Source organism: Coregonus clupeaformis, chromosome 27 (assembly GCF_020615455.1).
Source record: "Coregonus clupeaformis isolate EN_2021a chromosome 27, ASM2061545v1, whole genome shotgun sequence".
Lineage (NCBI taxonomy): Eukaryota > Metazoa > Chordata > Actinopteri > Salmoniformes > Salmonidae > Coregonus > Coregonus clupeaformis.
Genome location: NC_059218.1, coordinates 20,427,919 through 20,451,317, shown reverse-complemented (window position 1 = coordinate 20,451,317; position 23,399 = coordinate 20,427,919). Strand labels below are relative to the sequence as shown.

The window sequence follows — 23,399 nt, the reverse complement described above, 5'->3', positions numbered from 1 at the left end:
GTGCTTCTTCTTGAGCCACTCCTTTGTTGCCTTGGCCCTGTGTTTTGGGTCATTGTCATGCTGGAATACCCATCCACGACCCATTTTCAATGCCCTGGCTGAGGGAAGGACGTTCTCACCCCGTCCATCATCCATTTGATGCGGTGAAGTTGTCCCTTAGCAGAAAAACACCCCTAAAGTATGTTTCCACCTCCATGTTTGACGGTGGGGATGGTGTTAATAATATATAATATAATATGCCATTTAGCAGACGCTTTTATCCAAAGCGACTTACAGTCATGCGTGCATACATTTTTTTTGTGTATGGGTGGTCCCGGGGATCGAACCCACTACCTTGGCGTTACAAGCGCCGTGCTCTACCAGCTGAGCTACAGAGGGGTTCTTGGGGTCATAGGCAGCATTCCTCCTCCTCCAAACACGGCGAGTTGAGTTGATGCCAAAGAGCTCGATTTTGGTCTCATCTGACCACAACACTTTCACCCAGTTCTCCTCTGAATCATTCAGATCTTCATTGGCAAACTTCAGACGGGTCTGTATATGTGCTTTCTTGAGCAGGGGGACCTTGCGGGCACTGCAGGATTTCAGTCCTTTACAGCGTAGTGTGTTACCAATTGTTTTCTTGGTGACTATGGTCCCAGCTGCCTTGAGATCATTGACAAGATCCTCCCGTGTAGTTCTGGGCTGATTCCTCACCGTTCTCATGATCATTGCAACTCCACGAGGTGAGATCTTGCATGGAGCCCCAGGCCGAGGGAGATTGACAGTTCTTCGTGTTTCTTCCATTTGCGAATAATCGCACCAACTGTTGTCATCTTCTCACCAAGCTGCTTGGCGATGGTCTTGTAGCCCATTCCAGCCTTGTGTAGGTCTACAATCTTGTCCCTCACATCCTTGGGGAGCTCTTTGGTCTTGGCCATGGTGGAGAGTTTGGAATCTGATTGATTGATTGCTTCTGTGGACAGGTATCTTTTATACAGGTAACAAACTGAGATTAGGAGCACTCCCTTTAAGAGTATGCTCCTAATCTCAGCTCGTTACCTGTATAAAAGACACCTGGGAGCCAGAAATCTTTCTGATTGAGAGGGGGTCAAATACTTATTTCCCTCATTAAAATGCAAATCATTTATAACATTTTTGACATGCGTTTTTCTGAATTTTTTGGTTGTTATTCTGTCTCTCACTGTTCAAATAAACCTATCATTAAAATTATAGACTGATAATTTCTTTGTCAGTGGGCAAACGTACAAAATCAGCCGGGGATCAAATACTTTTTTCCCTCACTGTATGTAGCCTATGTATCTGATACTGTCTGGCCAGAAAAAGTGTGACATGCCATACTCCTTTAGTCCAGAGAGTATCATATACATGGTCTACACATACGGAGACAGAGAGGCGCTGTTTCGCTCGTTCGGATGCTTTATCTGAGATTGATGCGTCTCTGTCAGCGCGCGTCTTTGTCAAATTAATGATCAATATTTCAATATTTTATTTGGACAGGCAAGGGACCGCGGTTATGGCCCGCCCATAACGCCGGCCCTGCATGCTTGGCTTGAGAGATTTGGTCGCTGGTTGAGTGTGTGTAGCTAGCTACCTAGTTGTTATGACAAGTTTCTCTGGTATCAAGTAATTCATGTTGCAAGAAGATATTTAACACTTAGATGGAGAGTTGATGCAAATGATTTAATAGATATGGTCCCGAATTCGTATAACTAATGGCACGTGCTTTGCCTCTTGTCATCCGAACTCTGGACAAAGGAAATCTCGCAGTTTATATACTTCATGTTACACGTTTCTTCAACAACATCTGGTAACCATCAGTGGGCACCCCCCACTCTGATGGTATCACCCTGTACCCCAAGTCAGTATATTCCATCTATCAATCATTCTAAGATAAACCCTAGTAAGCTCCCTAGACATACTGGAATCATTAGCATTCAGACTCTGTGGCACCAAAAATCCTGAAAATCACATTGTATGATTTTTAAGTAATTAATTTGCATTTTATTGCATGACAAGTATTTGATACATCAGAAAAGCATAACTTAATATTTGGTACAGAAACCTTTGTTTGCAATTACAGAGATCATACGTTTCCTGTAGGTCTTGACCAGATTTGCACACACTGCAGCAGGGATTTTGGCCCACTCCTCCATACAGACTCTCCAGATCCTTCAGGTTTCGGGGCTGTCGCTGGGCAATACGGACTTTCAGCTCCCTCCAAAGATTTTCGATTGGGTTCAGGTCTGGAGACTGGCTAGGCCACTCCAGGACCTTGAGATGCTTCTTACGGAGCCACTCCTTAGTTGCCCTGGCTGTGTGTTTCAGGTCGTTGTCATGCTGGAAGACCCAGCCACGACCCATCTTCAATGCTCTTACTGAGGGAAGGAGGTTGTTGGCCAAGATCTCGCGATACATGGCCCCATCCATCCTCCCCTCAATACGGTGCAGTCGTCCTGTCCCCTTTGCAGAAAAGCATCCCCAAAGAATGATGTTTCCACCTCCATGTTTCACATTGGGATGGTGTTCTTGGGGTTGTACTCATCCTTCTTCTTCCTCCAAACACGGCGAGTGGAGTTTAGACCAAAAAGCTCTATTTTTGTCTCATCAGACCACATGACCTTCTCCCATTCCTCCTCTGGATCATCCAGATGGTCATTGGCAAACTTCAGACAGGCCTGGACATGCGCTGGCTTGAGCAGGGGGACCTTGCGTGCGCTGCAGGATTTTAATCCATGACGGCGTAGTGTGTTACTAATGGTTTTCTTTGAGACTGTGGTCCCAGCTCTTCAGGTCATTGACCAGGTCCTGCCGTGTACTTCTGGGATGATCCCTCTCCTTCCTCATGATCATTGATGCCCCACGAGGTGAGATCTTGCATGGAGCCCCAGACCGAGGGTGATTGACCGTCATCTTGAACTTCTTCCATTTTCTAATAATTGCGCCAACAGTTGTTGCCTTCTCACCAAGCTGCTTGCCTATTGTCCTGTAGCCCATCCCAGCCTTGTGCAGGTCTACAATTTTATCCCTGATGTCCTTACACAGCTCTCTGGTCTTGGCCATTGTGGAGAGGTTGGAGTCTGTTTGATTGAGTGTGTGGACAGGTGTCTTTTATACAGGTAACGAGTTCAAACAGGTGCAGTTAATACAGGTAATGAGTGGAGAATAGGAGGGCTTCTTAAAGAAAAACTAACAGGTCTGTGAGAGCCGGAATTCTTACTGGTTGGTAGGTGATCAAATACTTATGTCATGCAATAAAATGCTAATTAATTACTTAAAAATCATACAATGTGATTTTCTGGATTTTTGTTTTAGATTCCGTCTCTCACAGTTGAAGTGTACCTATGATAAAAATTACAGACCTCTACATGCTTTGTAAGTAGGAAAACCTGCAAAATCGGCAGTGTATCAAATACTTGTTCTCCCCAATGTACGTAAGAATGCTATTCACTGACTACAGCTCAGCATTCAACATCATAGTGCCCTCAAAGCTCATCACTAAGCTAAGGATCCTGGGACTAAACACCTCCCTCTGCAACTGGATCCTGGACTTCCTGACGGGCCGCCCCCAGGTGGTAAGGGTAGGTAACAACACATCTGCCACACTGATCCTCAACACGGGGCCCCTCAGGGTGCGTGCTCAGTCCCCTCCTGTACTCCCTGTTCACCCATGACTGCATGGCCAGGCACGACTCCAACACCATCATTAAGTTTGCCGACGACACAACAGTGGTAGGCCTGATCACCGACAACGATGAGACAGCCTATAGGGAGGAGATCAGAGACCTGGCCGTGTGGTGCCAGGATAACAACCTCTCCCTCAACGTGACCAAGACAAAGGAGCTGATTGTGGACTACAGGAAAAAAAAGAGGACTGAGCACGCCCCCATTCTCATCGACAGGGCTGTAGTGGAACAGGTTGGGAGCTTCAAGTTCCTTCGTGTCCACATCACCAACAAACTATCATGGTCCAAACACACCAAGACAGTCGTGAAGAGGGCACGACAAAGCCTATTCCCCCTCAGGAGACTGAAAAGATTTGGCATGGGTCCTCAGATCCTCAAAAAATTCTACAGCTGCACCATCGAGAGCATCCTGACTGGTTGCATCACCGCCTGGTATGGCAACTGCTTGGTCTCCGACCGCAAGGCACTACAGAGGGTAGTGCGTACGGCCCAGTACATCACTGGGGCCAAGCTTCCTGCCATCCAGGACCTCTATACCAGGCGGTGTCAGATTTGTCAAAGACTCCAGCCACCCTAGTAATAGACTGTTCTCTCTGCTACCGCTTGGCAAGCGGTACCGGAGTGCCAAGTCTAGGTCCAAAAGGCTTCTCAACAGCTTCTACCCCCAAGCCATAAGACTCCTGAACAGCTAATCATGGCTACCCAGACTATTTGCACTGTCCCCCCACCCCACCCCATCCCCCTCTTTTACGCTGCTGCTGCTACTCTGTTTATTATTTATGCATAGTCACTTTAACTCTACCCACATGTACATATTACTTCAACTTCCTCAAGTAGCCGGTGCCCCCGCACATTGACTCTGCATCGGTACCCCCCTGTATATATAGCCTCCCTACTGTTATTTTACTTCTGCTCTTTTTTTCTCAACACTTTGTTGTTTTATTTTCCTTTTTTATTAAAAATAAATGCACTGTTGGATGATGTTAGCCTACATCATCATCAATATTTGGTCTGTTTGGCTGATACACACAGCAGAGGAAGGCAGAAAGACATAGAGCGGTAAATCACAATCAGTAAATTAAATCGAGCTAGCTAACTAGCAGATTTACATCAATCATCAACATCAACGATGAGCTGGTAGCCCACCCTCTTTTCCCATTTTGAGCACCTGCCCCCTAAAAGATCTGTGCATGGCCCTGCTAAACCCTAATCATAACCATAACACTACATGTAGGGTCATTATTGGTCATTGTCAGAAGCAATACTGTATCTGTTAATATATAATGTACTATATGTGAGTAATGATGATGATAATCCATTATTAATAGCAGGTCTGGTCATACCCATAATCCATTGAATCATTGACACAAGAAGGCACAAACAAGACACTTCAGAAGGGGTGTAGCCCTAATGAGCTGTGTATTCTAATGTTTATCAAACTTATCTGCTGAATAATAGCCTGGTCCTTGATCTGTGGTCTTGCCAACTCCATTGCTCTCATCAAGCCAAACATTGAGACCAATGTACTATGATACCAGTGTAATAACTTCCTGTCTCATTCTGTCATCCTCTGGCCCTGAACACACCCAGTTTCCTTATCACAGGAAGGCAGTGACAAAAGTGACATGGGAGTGATAGACAACCATAATACAGGAAGTCAAATGTAACACGCAACACAACCAACATAACAATGACAAAGCATGCATTTCTTAGCAGTAGCAAACAAATTCATCTCCAACTGATCACTCCCATCTTTGACAAAGACTACTCCCAACATGTAAATTGAGACGGTAGAGATGGTGCCAAATTAGAAAAAAAGTGCATCAAGCTGCCACATGGAGATACATAGCTACAATCATTCAGCCATTTATAACTTCAAATCAACCACTCCCTGTATGTCTAATAATACCATGGGATGGATGGCAGGAGGTGTCATAATAGAATGAGAACAAAATGGTTTATTTTACATGCAGATAAAGGACCAAGCAATGATGTTCTACTGACAGTATGACTAGAGTGATAAGGCCAGTAAATGGGCTACTGTGTACAGATTAACTAAATCCTGTGTTCTCTGTTAATTTCCCAACAGTGAAAGAACCCTGATGACCACCAAGGGTCCTGTTCTACCATGGGATCCCCCACATTCTATCTCAGGCTCTTCATCAGCATCACCTGCCTGGTCACTCTATTGTTCTTTCTGAATGAGGATGGGTGGGGTCTATACACTGACAGAGACAGAAGCCACAACGTCATCACAGGGAACCTCACCATCCTCCTGTGGCACTGGCCCTTCGGCCCATCCTACAGCCTGGAGGGAGATGTGTGCTGGGACAGGTACCGTATCCCTGGCTGCCGCCTGGTGGACCAACGCTCCCTCTACCCCAGCGCTGACCTGGTGGTCTTTCACCACAGAGAGCTGATGATGGGCCAGGAGCGGCTGCCGCTCCATCTCCCCCGGCCGAGGCACCAGAAGTGGGTCTGGCTCTCCCTGGAGTCCCCTGACAACAGTGGAGACCTGAAGCCCTTCAATAACATGTTCAACTGGACCATGTCCTACCGCCGCGATGCCGATATCACCATACCTTATGGAACGCTGCTGCCGAAGGACGGAGATACTGGTAATGATAGCACAGAGGACGTCATTCCTAAAGATAAGTCCCTTCTGGCCTGCTGGGTGGTTAGTCACTATGAGCCCCAGCACAGGAGGAGCTTGGTGTACAAGAGCCTAAGCGGAAGCATCCCAGTGGAGGTATATGGGCGATTGAACGGGAGAGTACTGGCCCCCGGCGACCTGCTGTACACCATCTCACACTGCTACTTCTACCTGGCCTTTGAGAACTCCATCTCCAAGGATTACATCACAGAGAAACTCTGGCGGAATGCTTACCAGGCAGGGGCGGTGCCTGTGGTTCTGGGTCCGCCTCCAGATGACTACATGGCTGTGGCCCCACCCAACTCCTTCATCCACATTGAGGACTTTCCATCCACTAAGGAGCTGGGGAACTATCTCCGCCAGCTAATGCTGGACAAGGAGAGATATGCTGGGTACTTTGCGTGGCGGCGTAGCCATCGGGTGAAAGTGTACACAGACTGGCGGGAGAGGCTGTGTAGCATCTGCCCCCAGTATCACATCCTGCCTGCTCAGAAGGTGTACTATGACCTGGAGGCATGGGTCAGGTGACACCAAGCCCACTGAGATCCTCAAATACTTTCTACATCCCAAATGGGATCCTAGTCCCTACAGTTCACTACTTTTGAACAAGGCCCATAAGTACACCACCTTGTAAAAAATGTACAGCTTCAAGAGTTGGTCCTCTATGGCCAGTGCTTTTCACATACATGGAGATGTTTCAATGAGTCAGTAAACCACACGTTTGGGTCACAGGACTGTAAACCGCTAGTGTTTTCACTTCCACATTCAGACCACTCCCAGCAAAATTCTTGCTTGAGAATTTGCTCGTTGTTGACCATTTTAATTGAAAACACAGTAAGGTACTTAATCATTACCCAGAAATTATTTGGTATTGAGATAAAACCGCTGCATTGGACCGAAGCAATGTGTTACATTGTGTTAAAGTACCGAACTATATTCAGTGCAGGAGTTTTAATAGGAAAAGGGAATATAGCAATCCAAACAATAACACTTGTGTATAATGTGTGGATATGACATTGAACTTATTGCAAGGCTTTCACTAAGCATCATAACACCCACAATGTAAAAACCTTGATCGCAAGAACCAAAGTACAGAAGGTCAATTGTCAACTTGGAATAATTGTAACTACAGGTTGGAATGGAAAATAAAGATAATTTAATTGCGTGGAGGAAAAAAGGCACAGGTAACATCTATAGGTTGCCCCAGAGAAATAGCCAGTTTCAATAAAATATGCTTTCATTTATAAACATGGGATTGCGTAAAAACATCAAGAGATCGGAGTCACATAAGAGGAAATTACTTCAACTACACAATAAGGCACAAGATTGTGACGGCATGGTCATTTTAGAAAGGCCAGATCAAAACAAATTATAGGATTGGGGAAGTAAACAGAGAACAGTTACTATTTCGGCCCCTGATGATCACGTTTCCAAGAAACACTGGTTGAGGGGCAGTACTCAATGCCCCACTCGACAGACACATCCTGCAGTTTGTCCCAACATTAACTACAGTTCCAGTATTAAAATAATAAAATTAGTCAAAGTGTGCGACAAAAATACATTCATGGGTAACCAAACATACCAGAATTCTCAGCAAGACAATTACTGTTTTTGTGGCAAACTTCCACCATGAGCGTATTCCTTCTGAACAAGACGACAAAGAATCTCTAGATAAGACAACTGTCATCTGAAAATATCTAACCGCTGGAGGAACTGCAACAATAAGATGGCAGAAAGATATTCAAGATAAAGAAATAATTGTAAAAATATAATAAAAAAAAGTCACTCAAAACCACAACTTTGTGCAAAGCCATCACCTCATAACGGATTCAGATCCAACGTACCACCCCTCCCCGTCCCTTAAATTGTCATGATGCTGGCTGGAGCATCAACAGTTCAGTGCTGTGCAGATGACTTGCAGCTGAACTGAGTGGGAGGCACAACCGATGAAAAGTCAACATGGAGCATGTAGGGTAAAGAGACAAACGGCAGTGTCAAGATTCCCTGGCCTTACAAAGACACCAGGAAGTTCCAGCTTTTACCCATTTCTTTACTGGCCTACAAGCCCCCGCTCACTTGACTTTCTCTCCATGTTCCAGAGGGACTAGGGTGTAGTAGAACTGCATATGGAGGACAACAGCCTGGGTGGGTAGGGACTGGAGGACTGAAGAGAGGTAGCCATGTTGGGTGGGGAAGTGAAGAGGTGGCCACATGGCCAGGTCTGGTTTGGAGAACTAGAACACGTTTAACTTGTCAGGTGACCCACCAGTCCAGGGTGCAGGGCCTGCTTAAAGACATCTGGCCTCTGGAGGGGGGGCATGTAGAAGGTGGGGCCACCGGGGTGGCCGGAGAGAGAGTACCCCTGCCCAGGGAGGGGGGAGTGAGCCGTGTGTGGGGGAGGGGGGCTCTGCTCATAGTACTGTCCTTCACACTCATCGAAGGGGAGGGCCAGGCGCTTGCCCTTCTGTCTGCGGTTACAGAACCACACACGCACCACCTGCCAAACACAACATAAGTCACCTGCTGACCAAAACTTATTTCCACACTTCCTATATTATAAAATACAGAACCTGACAGGGTCAGAAGTTAACATAAACAGCACTAAGATTCAAACCATGGCAACACAAGCAAGACGGCATTTGCCATAAATGTATTTAGGCTCCATGTCATCTAAGAGGAACTTAAAGGCCATGCAGGGTTGAGGAAGGGCAGTAAGTGACAGGACGTGATGGGCAGCTGTATGGGACTCACGTCTCTCTCCAGACACAGGTCATCAGCAATGTGTGTGATCTCCTGGGTGTTCGGTTTGGGGCACTTGACAAAGTAAGACTCCAGAGCCGTGCGCACCGACCCCTCCAGACTGGTCCTCCGCTTCCTCTTCCTGGTGTCCACAAATACCCGCTCGATCTTGTACATCTGGTGACAAACATGCACTTACATTTAGACTGGGACATTGCAGTGTGCTTTGGTCCATTCCAGAGGACTTAATACCATGGTTCCCCTCAAAAGAACCTCCCCTTAAATAACAAAACGCAAAAGCTGAATAGCTAACATTTAATGGTGAACATTCTCTAATAAATATCACCTTGGTTGCTCATGGAAATGTATGGCTTTTCTATCCACAAGATGTCATTCTAGACTCAGCAAACCTGACCCCGCTCTTGACCAGATGGGTTTCTAAACTACAACCAACATATCTGATAATAAAGAGGGAGATTATAATCCTCACATCCTGGGGGTTGTCCGAGGTCTCAGCCTCATTCAGCCATCTCCGGAGCAGGGGCTTCAGCTTGCACATGTTCTTGAAGCTGAGCTGGAGGGCTTCAAAGCGGCAGATTGTAGTCTGGCTGAACATCTTGCCTAAACAGAACAAGTGGTCATCAGTAGTTGAAGTCACTGCAACTACAGTGGGTGCAGTGTATGACAGGAACATTGCCTCAATAGCCAATGGTTTCCTCAGAGAATGTGTCAAGTAAATTTAATGAGACACTCAGCAAGTTCAGAGGCCAAATAAATGCATTCTTCACATACACCAACTCAATGGCACAGAGGGGAAAGGTTATGTATGGAAAGTATTCAACACAGCAGGAAAACTCACCATAAAGGTTGCCTAGGGCCAGGCCTACATCTGCTTGTGTGAAACCCAGGGTTATACGAGTGTGCTTCAGCTCCTTGGCAAACTGTTCCAGTTCCTCAGTTGAAAGGTTCTCCTGTTAGAGGCAAAAATTACTAACCACATTAGAAAACATTTCACACCATCAACGCTCTTTTTTGAATGAAAAGACAACTTGGAGGTTAAATGCATAATAGTACAGGTAGCGGCAGGTAGCTTAGTGGGTAAGAGCGTTGTGCCAGTAACCGAAAGGTCGCTGGTTCTAATCCCCGAGCCGACTAGGTGAAAAATCTGTCGATGTGCCCTTAAGCAAGGCACTTAACCCTAATTGCTCCTATAAGTCGCTCTGGATAAGAGCGTCTGCTAAATGACTAAAATGTAAATGTACAATGACCAGTGGTGGAGAAAGTACTTAGTTGTCATACTTGAGTAAACCTTATTAGAAAATGACTCAAGTGAAAATCACTCAGTAATATCCTACTTGAGTAAAAAGTATTTGGTTTTAAATATACTTAGGTATCAAAAGTTAAAGTATAAATCATTTCAAATTCCATATTAAAGCAAACATCACCATTTTCTTGCTTAGTGAGTCTGCCAGATCAGAGGCAGTAGGGATGACCAGGAATGTTCTCTTGATAAGTGTGTGAATTAGAAAATGTTCCTGTCCTGCTAAGTATTCAAAATGTAATGAGAACTTTTGGGTGTCAGGGAAAATGTATGGAGTAAAAAGCACATTATTTATTTTGGTAATGTAGTGAAGGAAACGTCAAAAATATAAAATATTAAAGTGAAAGTACAGATACCCCCCAAAAACGACTTAAGTACTACTTTAAAGTATTTTTACTTAAGTACTTTACACCACTGACAATGACCATGGGATAACAGTACATAGGCCCATTTTCAGACTCACCTCTTCCTCCGAGTCACTGCACCCGCCGCTGGAGGAGCCACTGCTCCGGGTAGAGGTTTGCGCCTGGGGTGTTTGGGCAGTTTGGCTTGCGCTCCCATTGAAGAACGTGACCCCGGGTACCCCATTACTGGGGGGTGAGGGCGAGAGAGATGGGGACGATGAAGACGATGTTGAGGGTATGGAGTTGAGGTTTTGAGTATTGGTACTCGCAGCCGTGATGTGGGGAAAGCCGGGCCAAAATGATGGGTTCCATGGAGTCGAGTAGTAAACCCCGTGAGCTACAGCGGACGAAGTTGGAGTTGGATACTGTTGGATCTTTTGCTTATACTCGTCATTGACATCCTTCTCCATCTTTATTTCGGGCATCTTGATTTGTTCCCTGGTTTCGGTGTTTGGTGGGCTCAGGTTTGTGGGCTGGGTAGCCGCTGCGACCCCCGGGACTTGGCCGGTGTACTCGGCAGCGGCGATGGGATACCAGTGTTTGGGTTGGCAAAAATCACCGGCTTGCAAGTCGGAGGCCCTATAGTCACCACTGACCGGTGGGAACGGGAAAAAGGGTTGAGCTGTTGTCGGAGGCATCCCGTTGTATGCGGTCTTGTTGAAGAGAAGACTATGGTGTTGTAGAACGCCGTGTGGTATCTGGAGCGACGCGCCTCCAAACCCCTCTTGACTCAAGGCCTGGGCGTAAATGGCCCGGCTGAAGTCATCAGGCCGGCTGTTGCACTCTAAAGTAGGGCTCTGGGATCGCTCCGACATTCTCCTTGGTTTGATCGTCAAAGTTCAGGCACGATATGCAATGACGCTTGCCGTTTCGAAACAAACCTTTTCAGAAATGCAAGCATTTGTTGATTATGTGCAAGATACCCATCAACTGTAGTCCATTGAATTTCGAGTTCACCACCACCTACTTCACCTTCAAGCTCAAATGCCTGTCTCACAACAAACACCCCAGCTCCACAGTGTTTTTTTTTTTTTAATCAACTGGTTCTGGAGTTTGGAATGTTAATTGCCTCGCCTCCCATTGGCTGCGAGAGACAATCACGCACAGCTGATGGTAGATTTTGAATGAACTTGATTTTTTTTTTCATTCATCGCGTTAAAATAGTGGGCGTGCTTTCCCATTGGAAACTTTGGAGTCTGAAAAAATATATATAGGCTATTCCTCTTCCTGAGATAAAATTAAAATAACTTAAGCTCAGGTATGCAAAATTCCTGTAAGCAAATAAAGGAAATTATCTTGGAAAAAGTTTGGCTATATATAATTCACGGATTCAATGTTGATCCATTTAGTATATTTACATTACTAATCAGTAGGATAAATACATATTCAGTGACCATAACTAAAGTATCTAATATGCATGGAGCAGTGTGGACTTTGTTTAAATAATTTACCTTAACGACCTTTCCTTGATATACATGCAACCAGATACATTTAAAAAGCAGAAAGAATGTATAGGCCAAATTATGATAAAATAAACAATAACATTTTGGCAACCTTACTGATCATGCTCAATTTTCATGCTTAACTTATCCATTTTTATATTAGAATATAGCGCAATAAAGATGAGTAGGCCTATATGCATTTTTCTTAGTCTATAACCTAAAAATACAATTTTGTGCAAAATAATTCAAATAAAATACAATAATTTGTATTTGTCACATGCTTCGTAAACAACAGTGAAAGGCTTATTTACGGGCGCTTCCCAACAATGCAGAGAGAGAAAAAAAGAGAAATTATAGAAAAATTATAACAGGAGGAATAAATACATAATGAGTAAGGATGACAAGGCAACAGGATGTTAAACAGTAACAGCAGCGTATGTGCTGAGTCAAAAGGGTAAATGCAGATAGTCCGGTTGCTTATTAGCTATTGGTTAACTATTTTACTAGTCTAAATTAGGAATCCCATTCGATCAAAATCTCAAAATAGCATAGGCCTCTCTATTTTCACTTGCTGAGTTTTACATGGTTCTGAATTAAAATGTCAATATAAAATCTATATATTAGGGTTCTGCACACAACACACTGGCCTTATGTGACCCACACGCGTTATATGTTCGTCTTTGATATAGGCCTAGTGAAGTTAACTGATAAATCATTTGATTCATATTTTGTCTCATTTTACAATCAATGGACCATCCTTTTGGCTGAGAGACAAGGCCTATAATGTGATGGCGAAATTACATGGATATCTGAGATAAACTGAGAATGGTCAGAATGGAAAAGTCCCGTGTAGCTCAGTTGGTAGGGTATGGCGCTTGCAACGCCAGGGTTGTGGGTTCGATTCCCACGGGGGACCAGTATGAAACATTTATGCACTCACTAACTGTAAGTAGCTCTGGATAAGAGCGTCTGCTAAATGACGTAAATGTAAAAAAGGTCAGTTAGTCTATAAATTAGAAGCAGTCTTACGACATTTCAAAGTAGACAATTAACTCTAAACGACTGATGCACATAATGGTTGAACTTCCCCGAAGAGTGATGACTTTACACACAAAAGCGAATTTGTACCTATAGAAAATCAAGTAAACGCAGAGGAAATTCATAAAACAACTAAAAGCATCCAGGTGAACTTATACTATAGCCTTGATGGGTGTACTGAAAATAGTGGATTGCCGTCGCACGGATACAGAACGAGTCGTTGGTACAGATTGTGGCAGGAAGACGCGCTGCGGGAAGGAGTGGGGGGTGTCATTGTGCGACTTGGCCCGGAGGCACCCCGTGGCTTTCAGACCCAGAGTAGCGATGGCGCGACCATTAGCTTCTTTACAGACACGAACAATAAGTCGCAACCCTTTGATTCCGCCCCCCACACACCCACCCCCTACCCTGAAACAAACACTCTCCAAGGTTTCACTCAAGCCACAGTCCAGAGAGTGACTTATTTTATGGTGTGGGTGGTTGCTGTTACATGAGAGTTATGGCAGTTATGGCCTGTATTGTCATCATTTTTGTTTCCATTTCTAAACCCCCACCCCACTCAATACTCCCAGATGATTGTGTCCCTTCTCTATCAAACCTGTCCGCCTTCAAACAAACTGACCCAGCTGATTGAACCAGGAGAGTGGTGCTCTCTTGCTCTCCCCATCTCTCCCTATTACAAAGCCAGGGAGAGGGGACCTTGGAGGCAACAGGAGCCAGTGAAAGGCTTAAAAGACATCAAACTCCAGATACAGGCATTGTCCTGTGCCATGGACTTGGGAGGGAATTGTCATGCTAAACGTTGACACTTAGGGAGAAAGTGGAACGGGGGTCAGGGGGGGACCTGTATGGCCTGGTACAGTGAGGGGGGGTAAGAGGTACAGTGAGGGTGAGGGAGGGTGCTCAGGAATTAGCCTGAAAAGTCCCCAGATGTTTTTGTAAAAGTTTTTTTTTTAGATCTCGTGTTACCTCTTTAAAGTGGCATCTTCTTCGTTCTTAGACCCCCTCCTCAAGGGAGCTCTGTACTTCTCTATAAGAGAAGAGTCCTTCTGACACCACTGAGGACTGGGTGAGGGGCTTTCGCCACCCTTTTATTGAGCCTGAAATAAAAGAGTGGAGGTAGTAGAGACAGTAATGGTATCGCAGCACAATGTAATGATGTATTATGCAATATTTGCCAAAAGTCAAAGCTGTAAAGATGGTTAATGGTACTGTACACTTCAACACTCATCGAGATAACTCAGACATATCAAGCCTTTCTAGCACCATGTCCTAATAAGCTCCCTGTGCTACAGTGTATTCTATATGAAAGCAATGCATTATCAGCCATAAGGAGGCGTGAGGAAGAGTCACACGTGTGTGTAAAAAATTTTGTTCAGACACACATTCACCACTCACCAATGACCCATCCAGGGTGACTGAGATAGATTTAGGAGTAGAACGGAAAAGTACAGCCTGGTTTCAACCATTTAAACCAACATGCTTTTATTTCATTGCCATAATACTTTAGTTTTTCTTGACATTTTTTCTGCTCTTGCCATCGTCCCCTTCTGACTCCATCAGTGGAGAGATTTCGTACATTTTAGTCATTTAGCAGACGCTCTTATTCAGAGCAACTAGGGTTAAGTGTCTTGCTCAAGGACATATTTATAGATTTTTCACCTTGGGGATTCAAACCAACAACCTTTCAGTTACTGGCCCAATGTTAGCCGCTAGGCTACCTGCCGCTCCATATAGATTGGCTTGCCCAGAAACACTTGTTTATTTGTCCTGAGTGACTGAGAGGTCACTGCACCAGGCCATGACAGGGGGATCAAATAAAATAAAATCAAATTTTATTGGCCACATGCGCCGAATACAACAGGTGCGGACATTACAGTGAAATGCTTACTTACAGCCCTTAACCAACAGTGCATTTATTTTTAACAAAAAAGTAAAAATAAAACAACAACAAAAAAAGTGTTGAGAAAAAAAGAGCAGAGGTAAAATAAAATAACAGTAGGGAGGCTATATATACAGGGGGGTACCGGTGCAGAGTCAATGTGCGGGGGCACCGGCTAGTTGAGGTAGTTTAAGTAATATGTACATGTGGGCAGAGTTAAAGTGACTATGCATAAATAATTAACAGAGTAGCAGCAGTGTAAAAGGATGGGGTGGGGGGGGGCAGTGCAAATAGTCCGGGTAGCCATGATTAGCTGTTCAGGAGTCTTATGGCTTGAGGGTAGAAGCTGTTGAGAAGTCTTTTGGACCTAGACTTGGCACTCCGGTACCGCTTGCCGTGCGGTAGCAGAGAGAACAGTCTATGACTAGGGTGGCTGGAGTCTTTGACAATTTTGAGGGCTTTCCTCTGACACCGCCTGGTATAGAGGTCCTGGATGGCAGGAAGCTTGGCCCCAGTGATGTACTGGGCCGTACGCACTACCCTCTGTAGTGCCTTGCGGTCGGAGACCAAGCAGTTGCCATACCAGGCGGTGATGCAACCAGTCAGGATGCTCTTGATGGTGCAGCTGTAGAATTTTTTGAGGATCTGAGGACCCATGCCAAATCTTTTTCAGTCTCCTGAGGGGGAATAGGCTTTGTCGTGCCCTCTTCACGACTGTCTTGGTGTGTTTGGACCATGATAGTTTGTTGGTGATGTGGACACCAAGGAACTTGAAGCTCTCAACCTGTTCCACTACAGCCCCGTTGATGAGAATGGGGGCGTGCTCAGTCCTCTTTTTTTCCTGTAGTCCACAATCATCTCCTTTGTCTTGGTCACGTTGAGGGAGAGGTTGTTGTCCTGGCACCACACGGCCAGGTCTCTGACCTCCTCCCTATAGGCTGTCTCATCGTTGTCGGTGATCAGGCCTACCACTGTTGTGTCGTCTGCAAACTTAATGATGGTGTTGGAGTCGTGCCTGGCCATGCAGTCATGGGTGAACAGAGAGTACAGGAGGGGACTGAGCACGCACCCCTGAGGGGCCCCCGTGTTGAGGATCAGTGTGGCAGATTTGTTGTTACCTACCCTTACCACTTGGGGGCGGCCCGTCAGGAAGTCCAGGATCCAGTAGAAGAGGGAGGTGTTTAGTCCCAGGATCCTTAGCTTAGTGATGAGCTTTGAGGGCATTATGGTGTTGAATGCTGAGCTGTAGTCAATGAATAGCATTCTCACGTAGGTGTTCCTCTTGTCCAGGTGGGAAAGGGCAGTGTGGAGTGCAATAGAGATTGCATCATCTGTGGATCTGTTGGGGCGGTATGCAAATTGGAGTGGGTCTAGGGTTTCTGGGATAATGCTGTTGATGTGAGCCATGACCAGCCTTTCAAAGCACTTCATGGCTACAGACGTCAGTGCTACGGGTCGGTAGTCATTTATGCAGGTTATCTTAGAGTCCTTGGGCACGGGGACTATGGTGGTCTGCTTGAAACATGTTGGTATTAAAGACTCAGTCAGGGACATGTTGAAAATGTCAGTGAAGACACTTGCCAGTTGGTCAGCACATGCTCGGAGTACACGTCCTGGTAATCCGTCTGGCCCTGCGGCCTTGTGAATGTTGACCTGCTTAAAAGTCTTACTCACATCGGCTACGGAGAGCGTGATCACATAGTCATCCGGAACAGCTGGTGCTCTCATGCATGCTTCAGTGTTGCTTGCCTCGAAGCGAGCATAGATGTGGTTTAGCTCGTCTGGAAGTCTTGTGTCACTGGGCAGCTCGCAGCTGTGCTTCCCTTTGTAGTCTGTAATAGTTTTCAAGCCCTGCCACATCCGACGAGCATCAGAGCCAGTGTAGTATGATTCAATCTTAGTCCTGTATTGACTCTTTGCCTGTTTGATGGTTCGTCGGAGGGCATAGCGGGATTTCTTATAAGCGTCCGGGTTAGAGTCCCGCTCCTTGAAAGTGGCAGCTCTACCCTTTAGCTCAGTGCGGATGTTTCCTGTAATCCATGGCTTCTGGTTGGGGTATGTACGTACGGTCACTGTGGGGACGACATCATCGATGCACTTATTGATGAAGCCCGGATGATGTATAGGTACTGTATATACACATAACTTCTTATTCAGGCCAGGAGTTTTTCCTGATCAAATGACCTGACCAGGAATAACCCTTAGTTATAGCCTATATCCAACATCTAGGCCTTGGAGTTTTTCCTGAGCCTTCTCCCTATAGCACCCATTGTAGGCGGCCAATTTTTATCCACAGTCTCCCCACCGCTCCCCCGCCGCCTACCTTCCCCCACAAACAAGTCTGATAGCTTTTAGATTTTCTCCCTAACGGCCCTGCCTTTGACACCCACCACCATCCCTCCACCCATCGCAAACTTTCAGCAGTTGACCAATAGCTGCCTCCCTACCACCTTCCACGAGGACAATGGGCTTTAACGGCCCTCGGAAGGCAGCTCAATGGGGACAGTTACAAGAGCCCTCCATCCCCTCCCCTACATCTTTTTAGTCATTTAGCACACACACACACACACACACACACACACACACACACACACACACACACACACACACACACACACACACACACACACACAACCACTTGCATGCACACACACACACACACACACACACTAACACACAATCACCTCCATGCACATTGACGCTAATCTGCGTAACGCTGTATTACGGAATAAACTCTGTATTCTGTGATTTACCCTCCTGCGCCTGACTCCTTCAAATCACGCATCACAGATGTTATGTGGAACAGACAGTACATAAATAGTAAGACAAAACTGGATGACTGAGTCATCCCCCCATGAGGACGTTCAGTTGTCTGATCCCCAGCCCCCTACCCCCAGCCCCTCCCTCTCCAGCCATCCTCCTCCTCTTCATCCTATTTACACTCCTATATTCAATCTCACACAGCTTCATTTTGCCTTTTTGTGTGGAGTCCATTTCAGTCCATTAAAGTGCAACGTCCTTGAGAGAGAGATAGTAGTACTGTAGATTACTTTACATTTACATTTTAGTCATTTAGCAGACGCTCTTATCCAGAGCGACTTACAGTTTATCACTGACCTTAACCCAGAGCGTTCACAATCAGCCCACTGACACCCCTATCAGATCACAGCAAAATCACAGTCTACTTGAACAGAGCAATACTCAATCATGTGGCATCAAAGCTAAAGGAACTACACAATATTAAGAAATGCTATAGATGGAAGGAAAGTAGTGTAGAAATCTACCAAAAAAACAATTAGGCAACAACAAATTCAATCCATTTTACACAACTTCCTGGACAAACCGTTTCACTGTAATAGTGAAGCTGTAAACTTGGCAGTAGAAAACCTAAACAGTATATTTTACCTTTCAGCTTCCCTATCAAATCAAAAAAATTCAAGCAGACAACCTAAGACAATTAAAAACAATGACCAATGGTTTGATGAAGAATGCAAAAACCTAAGAAAGAAATTGAGAAGCCTATCCAACCAAAAACATAGAGACCCAGAAAACCTGAGTCTACGCCTTCACTATGGTGAATCACTAAAGCAATACAGAAATACACTACAGAAAAAGGAACAGCATGTCAGAAATCAGATCAATGTAATTAAAGAATCCATAGAATCTAACCACTTCTGGGAAAATTGGAAAACACTAAACAAACAACACGAATAGTTATCTATCCAAAACGGAGATGTATGGGTAAACCACTTCTCCAATCTTTTTGGCCCTTCACTATGGTGAATCACTAAAACAATACAGAAATACACTACTGAAAAAGGAACAGCATGTCAGAAATCAGCTCAATGTGTCAATGTAGATGTAGGTGGGTGTGGTGGTGGAATCAGGCGCAGGACGCAGAACGTTAGTCCAAAAGACTTTAGTAGATGCACACAAAAACAAGCACGAATAAATGCCCTGAGGCGAAAACTCCGCACGTAGGCGAAAATAACGGGCGCACTAACAGGTGCGACAAAACACTCCAAACAATATGGAGAAATAGCTCAACCGAGCAAACAGTAGAATAACAGCCTACCGGCACGACAGTCAAACAATCACACACAACACTAGACAAACACAACGAGAACTTATAGGACACTAATACACTAAACGATAACAGGTGTAACAACAATCAGACAAAAGCAAACGAACATAGAAACATGCAACGGTGGCAGCTAGTATTCCGGAGACGACGAACGCCGAAGCCTGCCCGAACAAGGAAGAGAGGCAGCCTCGGCCGAAACCGTGACAGTACCCCCCCCTTGACGCGCGGCTCCAGACGTGCGCCGACTCCGGCCTCGGGGACGACCAGGAGGACGCGGAGCAGGATGCGTTGGGTGCCCACGATAGAATTCCGTCAGGAGAGACGGGTCCAAAATGTCTCTCCTCGGCACCCAGCACCGTTCCTCCAGGCCGTACCCCTCCCACTCCACTAGATATTGGAGACCCCCCATCCGACGTCTCGAATCCAAGATGGACCGCACGGAGTACGCCGGTGCCCCCTCGATGTCCAATGGGGGCGGAGGAGTCTCCCTGATCTCACTTTCTTGGAGTGGGCCAGCTACCACCGGCCTGAGAAGAGACACATGGAACGAGGGGTTAATACTTTTATACTCAACAGGTAGTTGTAATTTGTAACACACCTCGTTCAACCTTCTCAGGACTTTAAATGGCCCTACAAACCGCCGACCCAGTTTCCGACAGGGCAGGCGGAGGGGCAGGTTTCTGGTAGAGAGCCAGACTCGATCACCAGGTGCGTACACCGGTCCCTCACTGCGGTGGAGATCGGCGCTCGCCTTATGACGACGGAGGGCCCGCTGCAGGTGGACGTGTGCAGCGTTCTATGTCTCCTCCGAGCGCCGCACCCACTCATCCACCGCAGGAGCCTCGATCTGGCTCTGCTGCCAAGGTGCCAGAACCGGCTGGTAACCTAACACACATTGGAAAGGGGTTAGGTTAGTGGAGGAATGGCGTAGGGAATTCTGGGCCATTTCGGCCCAGGGAACGTACCTTGCCCACTCCTCCGGCCGGTCCTGGCAGTATGTTCTAAGAAACGTACCCACATCCTGGTTCACACGTTCCACCTGCCCATTACTCTCCGGGTGGTAACCCGAGGTGAGGCTCACCGAGACCCCCAACCGCTCCATAAAAGCTCTCCAGACTCTGGAGGTAAATTGGGGACCTCGATCAGACACAATATCCTCGGGTACCCCGTAGTGCCGGAACACATGGGTGAATAGTGCTTCGGCGGTTTGCAGGGCAGTAGGAAGGCCCGGCATAGGGAGCAAACGACAGGCCTTAGAAAACCGGTCCACAACGACCAGTATAGTGGTATTCCCCTGTGAAGGAGGAAGGTCAGTGAGGAAATCCACCGAGAGGTGAGACCATGGTCGTTGTGGAACGGGCAGGGGTAGTAACTTACCTCTAGGCAGATGTCTAGGCGCCTTACACTGGGCGCACACCGAGCAGGAGGAAACATAAACCCTCACATCCTCGGCCAACGTGGGCCACCAGTACTTGGCACTAAGACAGTGCACTGTCCGGCCGATACCAGGGTGTCCAGAGGAGGGTGACGTGTGAGCCCAATAGATCAATCGATCCCGAACCTCGAGCGGGACGTACTTCCGACCCTCCGGGCATTGAGGTGGACTAGGGTCGGTGCGTAACGCCCGCTCGAGTTCAGCATCGACCTCCCACACTACCGGTGCCACCAGACAAGACTCCGGCAGTATGGGAGTGGGCTCCACGGACCTCTCCTCCGTGTCATACCGCCGAGACAGTGCGTCTGCCTTACCATTCTGTGACCCAGGGATGTACGTGATCTTAAATGTGAACCGGGTCAAAAACATATTCCACCTCGCCTGGCGAGGGTTCAGCCTCCTCGCTGCCCGGATGTACTCCAGGTTACGGTGGTCCGTCAAAATGAGGAAAGGGTGTTGAGCCCCCTCAAGCCAGTGCCTGCACACCTTTAGGGCCTGTACCACGGCTAACAGCTCCCTGTCCCCTACGTCATAGTTTCGCTCCGCCGGACTGAGCTTCTTGGAATAAAAAGCACAGGGGCGGAGTTTAGGTGGCGCGCCGGACCGTTGCGAAAGCACGGCTCCTATACCGGCCTCTGACGCGTCCACCTCTACCTGAAATGGCAAAGAGGGATCTGGATGCGCCAGCACCGGGGCCGAGGTAAACAGGTCCTTCAGCCTCCCAAACGCCCTGTCCGCCTCGGCTGACCACTGCAGACGCACCGGACCCCCCTTCAAAAGAGACGTTATGGGAGCTGCCACCTGTCCAAAACCCCGGATAAACCTCCGGTAGTAATTCGCAAACACCAAAAACTGCTGCACCTCCTTCACAGTGGTTGGCGTTTGCCAATTATGCACGGCTGACACCCGGTCTACCTCCATCTTCACCCCTGACGCAGACAACTGATAACCCAAAAAGGAGACCGACTCCTGGAAAAACAGATACTTCTCTGCCTTGACATACAGGTCGTGCTCCAACAGCCTTCGCAACACTCGGCGCACCAGGGCCACATGCTCGACTCGGGTAGGCGAGTACACGAGAATGTCATCTATGTACACGACCACCCCCTGCCCCTGCATGTCCCTGAAGATCTCATCCACGAATGATTGGAAAACTGAAGGAGCGTTCATCAACCCGTATGGCATGACAAGATACTCGTAATGGACCGAGGTGGTACTAAAGGCTGTCTTCCATTCATCGCCCCCCCTAATGCGCACCAAGTTGTACGCGCTCCTGAGATCTAATTTAGTGAAGAAACGCGCCCCGTGCAATGACTCCGTCATGGTCGCAATCAGCGGGAGTGGATAACTGTACTTCACCGTGATCTGATTGAGACCACGGTAATCTATGCACGGGCGTAACCCACCATCCTTTTTCTTCACAAAAAAGAAACTCGAGGACGCAGGGGAAGTGGAAGGCCATATGTATCCTTGTCTCAGAGATTCGTCTATGTAAGTCTCCATAGCTCTCTTCTCCTCCTGAGACAGAGGATACACATGGCTCCGTGGGAGCGCAGCTCCTGCCTGGAGGTCTATCGCACAATCTCCTGCCTATGGGGGAGGCAACTGCGTTGCCCTCGACTTACTGAACACAATAGCCAAATCCCCATACTCAGGGGGAACGTGCAATGTGGGCACCTGGTTTGGACTCTCCACCGAGGTAGCCCCTACGGAAACGCCTAAACATCGACCCACACACTGGGCAGACCACTCCATCAGAGCCCTCTCCTGCCACGAAATAGATGGGTTATGGGTACTCAACCAGGGCATGCCCAGCACCACCGGATACACAGGCGAGTCGATCAGAAATAGCTGGATCATCTCCTGATGACCCCCTGCGCACACATCCTAAGTGGCGCCGTGACCTCCCTGATCAAGCCCGCACCCAACGGACGGCTATCTAGGGCATGAACGGGGAAGGGGACGTCAACAGGGAGAAGGGGAATCCCTAAGGCTAAACAAAATTTCTTATCAACAAAATTCCCAGCCGCGCCTGAATCTACCAGCGCCTTATGCTGGGAATGAGGTGCTACCTGTGGAAAACGCACAGGTATACAGAAGTGTGCAACAGAGAGCTCTGGGTGAGTGGGGGCGCCTACTCACCTGGAAGGACTCCCCAGTGCGGGACCTGTCGTCTTCTCCCCTAGGAGGCCATCCCCAGCACCTAGTCGCGGTGTGTCCTCCCCGACCACAGTTGGTGCAGGAGCTGGACCCCTCGTAATCCGACCCTCCTCACTCTAGCGCCAGCGCCACCCGAGCTCCATGGGGCACGGCTCGGAGGCGCTGGAGGGTGAAATGGACGGACCCCCTCGGGACGTCCGCGGGTAGCTAGCAGGGTATCCAGCCTGATGGACATGTCGACCAACTGGTCGAACGAGAGGCTGGTGTCCCTACAGGCCAGCTCCCTACGGACGTCCTCACGTAGACTACATCGATAGTGATCGATGAGGGCCCGCTCATTCCACCCCTGCATCCGCCGCTAGAGCACGGAATTCCAAGGCGAACTCCTGGGCACTCCTCTTCCCCTGCCGGAGGCAGAACAGACGCCTCCCCGCCGCCGCTCCGGGGATGGTCAAACACCGCCCTGAAGCGGCGGGAGAACTCGTCGTATGTGATGGTGGTAGCGTCTATTCTCCTCCACTCTGCGTTGGCCCATTCCAACGCCTTACCGGAAAGGCA

At 47.4% G+C, this 23,399-nt stretch overlaps 2 protein-coding genes across 2 annotated transcripts in view; one reads left to right on the top strand and one right to left on the bottom strand.

Annotated features, from left to right (window-relative positions):
* Positions 1-7,373, top strand: part of LOC121541605 (alpha-(1,3)-fucosyltransferase 7) — a 10,182-nt gene extending 2,809 nt beyond the window's left edge. Inside the window, exon 2 of the mRNA XM_041850750.2 lies at positions 5,773-7,373. Within this exon, the coding sequence (XP_041706684.2) occupies positions 5,812-6,864 (1,053 nt within the window). The 5' untranslated portion in view covers positions 5,773-5,811 and the 3' untranslated portion in view covers positions 6,865-7,373. The remainder of the gene's footprint in view (positions 1-5,772) is intronic.
* A 96-nt stretch (positions 7,374-7,469) lies between these two features.
* On the bottom strand, positions 7,470-11,828 carry pou5f3 (POU domain, class 5, transcription factor 3). Its single transcript, XM_041850749.2, has 5 exons — positions 10,860-11,828; positions 9,935-10,046; positions 9,566-9,696; positions 9,088-9,252; positions 7,470-8,833 (listed from the first exon to the last, which is right to left on the bottom strand). Exons 1-5 carry the CDS (start codon positions 11,613-11,615, stop codon positions 8,582-8,584), a joined length of 1,416 nt encoding a protein of 471 aa, XP_041706683.2. The 5' UTR covers positions 11,616-11,828; the 3' UTR covers positions 7,470-8,581.
* Positions 11,829-23,399: the final 11,571 nt, after the last annotated feature.

Coding starts and splice junctions, on each gene's coding strand:
- pou5f3 (XM_041850749.2), bottom strand. CDS start 11,615: ATGTCGGAGCGATCCCAGAGCCCTACTTTAGAGTGCAACAGCCGGCCT. Junction 9,697..9,934: donor GGCCCTAGGCAACCTTTATG/GTGAGTTTTCCT, acceptor TGTTCTGTTTAG/GCAAGATGTTCAGCCAGACT. Junction 8,834..9,087: donor ACCTGTGTCTGGAGAGAGAC/GTGAGTCCCATA, acceptor TGTGTTTGGCAG/GTGGTGCGTGTGTGGTTCTG.